The sequence below is a fragment of the Amyelois transitella genome, chromosome 2 (assembly GCF_032362555.1).
Source record: "Amyelois transitella isolate CPQ chromosome 2, ilAmyTran1.1, whole genome shotgun sequence".
NCBI classification, from domain to species: domain Eukaryota; kingdom Metazoa; phylum Arthropoda; class Insecta; order Lepidoptera; family Pyralidae; genus Amyelois; species Amyelois transitella.
In genome coordinates, this window is record NC_083505.1 from 9,447,085 (window position 1) to 9,455,486 (window position 8,402).

At 31.4% G+C, this 8,402-nt stretch overlaps 1 protein-coding gene across 5 annotated transcripts; it reads left to right on the top strand.

Moving 5' to 3' along the window:
• Window positions 1-854: 854 nt before the first annotated feature.
• LOC106129022 (solute carrier family 66 member 2) lies at window positions 855-5,903 on the top strand. 5 transcript variants are annotated; one of them, XM_013327451.2, is made up of 6 exons: window positions 859-1,388; window positions 1,709-1,845; window positions 2,789-2,914; window positions 4,316-4,532; window positions 5,195-5,327; window positions 5,724-5,903. In XM_013327451.2, the coding sequence occupies exons 1-6, from the start codon at window positions 1,186-1,188 to the stop codon at window positions 5,778-5,780; spliced, it is 873 nt and encodes a 290-aa protein (XP_013182905.1). In that variant the 5' UTR covers window positions 859-1,185; the 3' UTR covers window positions 5,781-5,903. The 5 variants fall into 5 exon arrangements, 3 of the variants coding, with proteins under 3 accessions (XP_013182905.1, XP_013182906.1, XP_013182907.1); XM_013327452.2 differs by having other exon boundaries at window positions 2,837-2,914; XR_009657567.1 differs by lacking the exons at window positions 5,195-5,327; window positions 5,724-5,903 and adding an exon at window positions 3,107-3,264 and having other exon boundaries at window positions 855-1,388; window positions 4,316-4,438.
• Window positions 5,904-8,402: the final 2,499 nt, after the last annotated feature.

Below are 8,402 nucleotides of genomic sequence, written 5' to 3' on the forward strand. Positions count from 1 at the left end.
TACTCCGAAGTATGCACTTAAAAGTTACGCGTTTAGAAATAATCCCGAACTATGTACATGTACAGAATCAATACTTATTTGTTTAGTGGATAAAGCATGAAGAAAAAAGGCAAACAAACTAAGAAACAAGGATATTTTAAGAGTATCTTTCATGCTGTAAAAAGAAATATGTGTTCTCGCGGGGTTTTGAAAAACGCAGGAAATGCTATTATTAATTTATAAATATCGTTAATTTGGCATGTTTATTCCTAGGATTTATTTATTTTTCATTTATCTATTACAGCCTGTTATTACAGGTTTCTCCCAAAGAAACATCTCTTAAGTACTCATATGTAGGTAAATATACCTCGTTGGTGAATTTCGCTGAGGAAAAGTTAAACATGTCCAAATTTCCAGGAATTCTTACGGGAATGGAAAAACGGGTCTTTGTGCGTACGAATTCGCGGGCAAATTATCTAGAGCACGCCTATTAAAGCTTAATTTAATATCTATATAAATATAATAAATAAAAACTATTAAGATCAAGAGTACCTTATACCTTTCCTCCAGCCAAAATAATGTTTACGTAGGATTTGCGTAATACAAAGATGTCCCTGAGTGAAGCCGCGAGCAACGGGTAATGTAATGAGGCCGGTCGGTGAAAGAAGATTGTAGATCTTATAGCTTGTTCTCCTGTCATTTGTTTTGATATTTGCAGTCGCGCGATTGTGATAGGATGCGTTTTTTATTTGTGTTTATTGTGTGGTTTTTTTTTTTAAATAAAAGCCTCGTCGCGGGCACAGATTTAAAAGTCGCGCGTACCATTCTAACCCCTCTGAGATTGCAACACTGTTAAGTAGATGTCGTTGTGACATTGACAATTTACAATAGTCATTTTGTAATTGGTCGTTCTTGTCTTCCCCAGCCAGACTCTCAATAATTTGTAATAAATAAATTTAGTTTTTGGATCAGAGTGAGGTTTCCATTGGTATCGATTATTAGAAACTATCACTTAATAAATAACAACCTTGTAATGATATCATTACGTTTTTATTAATTATCTTTGAAAATATATTAGTTTGTATTTTTATGAAATAAACAGAGAGATAATTACAATTTGAAAAGTGTACGAATTTTGAAAATGTGGCAAAATATATTACAAGAAAAGTAACCTGTATTTTTTGGGTCCCAAATCCTTATCTCACAATGGATTGGATTATTTCGGACGAATTGGGTCTCACTGTAGGCCATTTGGTTGGCTGGGGAGCAGCTGGAGCAATGATTATTGGTGGTGTGGCACCATACATCCCACAATACAGACAAATTAAAAGAACGCAAGATGCTGAAGGCTTTTCGTTATATGTTTGTTTAGCACTCTTAATAGCTAATACATTAAGAATTTTGTTTTGGTAAGTAATATTTTTGAAAATAAATAAATCAAAATATATCTGGGTATAGTGATAATGCATTTTATTTAGCATTCTTTAGAGTATGCTTAATCTAACTTATGATGAAAGAAAAGAATTCACCCATCTTTAAAGAAAGATTTCTAATTTTTAATTCATGTTGGAAAGAATTTGCTATGAAATATCTATTAGACCACTTAAGAAAATAAATTTAGATAGGTACTTTAGGAATAATATTTTAGCAACTCTCCTTTATAGCAGAGTTTGTTTTATTTATATTATCTATAAATAGAGCAAATCAGCAATGTGTATAAATTTTTCAGGTTTGGTAAGCGTTATGAATTGCCATTATTGATTCAAAGTATTGTGATGAATATCACTATGTTTGTGATGATACATCTATGTGTAAATGTACGTAAAAAGAATCAGATCATTAGAGCAAGGGAGAGAATTTTCACAGGTCAGTAACTGAGTTTAACTTAGAGTAACATTTAATTTCTTGCAGCTGTCAAACAAACAATGAATACTGTCCATTCATTTAAGTTTGATGGAGTACTAACAATTGTATAAGTAGACAGTCAAATTAGAAGAACATTTTTGACTGCCTGTTTGGCACAGTTGCCAATTCTTGCCTCAGAATCAAAAAGTCTCGGGTTTGTTTTGATTCACTACCATTTTTTGGTTAGACTATATCTTTCGGAATACTGCATGTCAATTTTGTTAAAAAAAATTTGCAACAATTGTGAAGAAGGCATATATTAATGGACTACTGTTTAGTGCTTTTATTGTTAGTAATGAAAATTGACATCCACTACAAGAGACAAGAGAGGTCCTGTTTTATTATGATTTAAATTAAACAAATAAACATTAATAAAGATTTTACAAAAAATACAAGCTATGTTCATTGTATTTTATCCACACTCCAATTGTTTCAAACATATGCTTAGAAAACAAACTAAATAAAAGCTTTTAATAGATATGTTGTTGTGGCTATCTGGAAGTAAATAGGTTAATGTAATGTCATAGAAATGTTTTATGAGCAGTTGATATCAACTTTACTAAAACAAATATTATATTTGCCAATTAATCAAAATACTTCATAACATTAATATAAGTACATATTTTACATAGTCAAAATGACTATGTATTATACTTATAATGTTAATTATAATACTCATTGTAGCTCACTAATATTTGACTATTATGTATAACACCTACCTACTTTAAGTAGTATAATTTTTTCTTGTAATATCTTTAATTTGTTTTTTTTTATCATTTAATAATGAATGTAAGTAAAGCATATTTCTTTTAATTTTATTCACTAATTTTCCTTGATTTTTTTTTTATTAATTATTAACATTATTTTATGTTTTGTTTGGTGGTTGGTGTTTTGGTGACATTAGGTGCAATATTCATGTTATATATACTATTGTGTTGTGTAAACGGCTCAGACCAGCCAGATGACACGGCCCACTGGCTCGACCAGCGCAGTGGACTCTCCGGCACTGAGAAACCTCACCGCTTTTATGGTAAGTACCCATTTGTGAGTTCAACATTTGTTAATCAATATATGTTTGCTTTTATTTAAAAGGATTTAATATACAGCAAGCTGAAAAAGTGTGGCTAAGCATTTAATCATATTAAGAACAGTTTTGTTCATAAGTATACAAATCTGCACTTGGTACATTAAATCCTAAAATATCATGTTTGTTTTGTTTCAGCAACCAAACCACTCATGCTTTTATTTATGGAATGCGTGCCATGAAGCGTTATAATGGTTGTTTCCTTTTGAAGTTATTGAGTTTCATTTTCAAATACCATTCTGCTTTTTAAATACATAGCATGTGTTCATTTTTATTTGGATTGTTAACTATGTAAGGTGAGCTTTGGTTATGGTTTTAATATTATTTTACCATGTGTATTTCAACTATTATTTTCATTCATTCATATGGATATGATCACGTCTATGTCCCCTGTGGGATAGGCAACTATTTTTCCATTTAATTAATAGGTTTCTCAGTTTAATGATAATAATCATCAGTTTGGTTCATTGAACTTCGTCCACTATCTTTGAAGCATGTGATAGTTTGTATATAGTACATATAAATGAATATTCATGTCTTGCTTTGGAGTAATAACCTTTCAACTTTGATGTCATATATCACTTGATAAAGCAATCATTGATGAACTTTAACATTATTTATAATCATCAAACTGATGTTATTAATGGTTTAAAATTTAATCTTAAATCTTTCTGTTCAATAGTTATTTAAATGAGTTCAATTAACGAACATTCTGTTTATTTTTTCTTAATTGTTTGAATGTTAACCATATACCTATTTTCATCCTTTTACTTAAAATTATCTTATTGCAATAAAATTAAGTTAATACATACCTATATTCGTTTTTTTTTTTCTTATTTTATTGTCGATTGCTTTTACTTTATTGTAACTCTACGCAAATCCCAAATAATAAATTATAAATAGTAATAATGTCATCTAAAACATATCAAAATTCAATTTCGCTATCTATCCATTGACCAAACATAAACCCATGGTTTCCTATAGTAACAACCAAGAGACTAACTACTAAAACAGATTTCATGAATCAAATTTCGTTATGAAAATTTTTATCTATTTATCTGTGGGTATATTTTTTGTGCCTTCAAGTCATGGAATGGAAGTCATGCCATGAGAAAATCGTGGTTTCTACTGCTAGGTACTGGTTTTTTAAATCAGTCTAGGAAAAAACGCGTATATTATTTATAGGATATAATTAGGTTTGCTTCCTCATTTTTATTTGTAGACTTTTTTTCTTATATGACGAAATAATAAAATTGAGATCACTCTTTTTCGGATTAAGCAGAAGTTAAAAAGCCACTAACTTATACATATTATGTTAAAGTGACTTTGCTCATTGGTCCTTTCCAGACATGGACAGGCGGTATTTCTGGGCTTGGACGGACTTCCAAAGTTACCTGGATTGTATGCTCGTGTTCTCCGTGTTCGGGGCGGCCGTCACTTACCTGATGATCGAATTCTCGCCATTTGTAGAGCTCATCGGCTTCATGGCAGTCTTCACGGAAGCCATGCTGGGGGCGCCACAGATCGCAAAAAATCTGCAAAATAAAAGCACTGAAGGAATGAGGTGGGTATTCTTGTCTTTAATAATTAAATCATATTTCTTTTCCTAGCTCACGTTTTTATTCCTTACGGTTCAGACAGGGCAAATAGCCTCTAAAAGACTGAAAGGCCACGCTGAGCTGGTTGTCTTAATGATAAAATTGACATTCAGGTAGTGACAAGTTACTATCCTAAGTTTGTTTACTTTTCCCCTGATTATTCAGACACCTGCATTTTTCATCCATTTTTTATTACGGACGATTTGTAGCTCGCTATTACACGAACTTAGATACTTTGCTTCAGTTTCATTTCTTGTGCCAAAATGGGATCCGTTAAAGTTCTCAATATTGTTATTTTATAAATAGAAAATAAAACATACATATAATGACGTCTTTAACCCTTACGGGGTAGAGAGAGCCAATCACTCTCGCAAAGACTAAAAGGCCACATTCAGCTGTATGGATGAAATTGGGACACAAATACTTAGAGACAGGTTGCTAGTCCATCGTCTAAAAGAATCCCATTTTCTAAGTACTGGGAACCACATAGCATACAATAATATGATTTTAAAAGATCTATGAGAATGTAAGTAACTTAGTGAGAAATTGAATGGTTCTCAATGTTAGATTCATTTGTTCTTTCTATGACTGGTTGAAAATTGAACTTGTATTTTTGTTGTTATTCCAGTCTCAGCATGGTGATCATGTGGACATGCGGTGACATATTCAAGACTGTATACTTTGTTTTAAGAGAAGCGCCCACTCAGTTCTGGGTATGCGGTGCACTTCAAGTCACTTTAGACGTTGTCATTCTCTTTCAAGTAAGTTTATTTGATACAGTGTTACATTGTTTGTATGCTAAAAGTTTTTTTGTTTGCATGCGTTTGAACAGAGACGCGAAATGGGGGTTTCAAATCTGGGTGGTTGATTTTGCGAATCAAAAGTATGTTGAATGGAGATATATCACATATGACCGAATGACTATTGTGTGTAATCTGTAGTGGAAATTCATCTTTTTATGATACCACTTCATTTCAATCTTACTTCACGTTATTTAATATGTGTTGGTATCGCCTTTTATCTATGATTCAAAGGTGGGGTGTTCAGATAATAATGGTCGATTGCCTGTTCTCGATGATCTTGTCTTCCCAAAACAAGGGGGCTAGAGTAAAAATTCGGAAATTGAGAAATTAACATGTAATAACTGATGACTTCAGGTGTGGTTGTACCGCCACAACACAGCAGCCGCGCGGCGCACGCGTCGCGGCGACTAGCACTGGAGAGAGACGGACTTATAGCACGCGCCGTGTTCCACGCGCATGACATTTCTTCCACAACGCCTCCTATTTTTATGACGAACTACTTTTACACGCCTCGATTTTTTACAAATCCAGTTTTGTGTGATTATATTTAATAACGTATCTATATTGAAGTATTAACTGTGTGGTTGGCTTCGGGCTATGTTTCGCTGACGGTGAGATTCAATGGTTTACGTTATAGTATTATAGTCTGGACGGAGTTGTGACTCAAAATGGAATTAGCGAATTGTCATAGAACAGAACGAAAATATTATCGAAATAGTATGATATCCCCATATCAAAGCCATATCTGTAAATATTTTGTAAACTTCCTATACCATTTACCTACATAGCTATAGCTATTTTGAGAATTTCATTGGATTTTATACGAAATTATTAACTGCCTAGTAGTAATGTTTTATTATATAATTTTATGGTGCCAATGGATCGTAATGACAAATTTATTGATGATTCGAATCAAAATGAACCTGCGTGGATTAAAGATCTAAGGTGCTATTAGATTTGTGCCTGAATCATGAATCAACGATTTGACAGTGACATTTTGTCCGCTTTATAGTCAATTGAATTTGAATTGAATGAAAACAAAGGTAAAGTGAATGGTCTTCTAGAAACAATCTAGAAAGATTGCCATCGCGATCCATGTAATGAATAGTGGGAACTAGTCTTGTAGAAGTGTAGTATTGAAACTTCCTAAATATAAACATTATTAATTAAAAAATGTGAATGAGTGTCAGAGATCAGAGATACATACGTTTATATATATTTTTTTTTATATAAATTGTATTAATTTTATTATGCATAGTCTTACATAAACCATAAGCGAGTTCCGATTCATTGTAAATATGCCTAATAATACAAAAAACAGCAAGTGCAGCAACTTATTAACAAGAAGCGCACTGTACGCTTTGAAGGTTTAGAAACCTTTAATCTAACATTCACATGATACGTAAAAATACATTTTTTGTGTTATATGACCACTCTACTATCTATTCGCACATCAATCTCTGAGTTAATTTTTTCTTAATAATCCGTTCACAGTTAAATTTTAGCTAGAATTATAAATATCGGTGAAAAATTACCTGTTAACGAAATATTAGTAACAATCGTTGTTAGGTAAAAGTTTAAGACGAAAGAACAATATTTTTGTGTTTAATATGAACTACGATAAAAATATATTATAGCTAACGAGTAACAGAGTCTAGCGCATACATTGAAGGACAGTATGCAGCTATATCGGTTGCAGATATCTTACAAATGAAATACTCACATTAACATTATTTTATTTCATCAACAAGTATTCCTAAAAAAAGTCATTGTAATGTTTGTGTTCATGCATTGTCGTGATATTTTAGTACAATCCAAATTGTTGTATTAGTGTTTATTCAAACTATATTAAGTACAACAGTTTTATGTATTGTTGTCAATCTTTTTACCTTATTTTTGTTTCTGATTAGTGATTTCCCTTTGTTTTTTAGATGATTAGATGGTTATAAGAAATAATCTGTTAATAATTGTACAAAAGGACAATTCACGAACTTTTTATAAGGCATATGTCTTACCTGCTCCTCTATCTTTCCTTAGAAATAGAGTGAATAAAGGATAAAAACATATGTCTTATCACAGTTTGTGAATCACCCCACTCATATAAACAATATTTAAATGGGCTGTTTTTATTTTATTTAATGTATGGTTTAAATATTTAGCTTAGCTATGACAGCCGCAGATATAATGATTTATTGTGAATTGTTGAATAAGACAAAAATTTTTGGTCCCATCCATTAAAAACTCATTTAGTTATGGTACTTTGAACAAGGCCGTGAAGAAACGTTTTCAATTGTACTTATATATATAACTAAAATAATAAAGCACTAAAATAGTACCTAAAGCATCTGCTTTAGGTACTATTTTAGTTCTCTATTAGTAGTTAAGTAATGTAGCTTTTTAGTGTATACAATTCATCTGAATTGTATACACTAAAAATCTACATTAATTAAAACAATGTGATTAAATTATATGCCATTTATTTTAGTACCAGGTCAAACATGAGCAGCAATTATTTATGACGCTGATTGCGTATATGCACGAGAGGCACGTAATCAGAAACTGACGCCAAAGAGATTACTTTATCTATATCATGAGTTTATAACATGATTTCAATAGGATTCGATACATTGTCTTACAATAATCAATGTAGCTTTAGTCCAAAAAGACCGCTGTTCGGAACAAAATATTCGGCAAAATATTCCAAAAACATTCCTACTTTTACAATTTTGGTACATGATTCAAATTATGAATTAACAACAAGTTGTTGCGTGTTTAGCCTTAATTTTAGTGATTTAAGATTTTTATAATAAAGCGTTTATAACACAACTGTAACGATTGTACATAAATAATATTCATGTAATAATTAAATTGACAGTTTGTTTAAACAAAATCGATACTACTTCGAATAGAGTCATAGTGATATAAATACATACATTCTTATTGTGTGATATTTAGATGTAAAAGTGTAATTTAACTTTTTCTGAGGCTACTTTTTACAAAAAGGGGAATTCTGAAGCATATGGCTTCATTAAA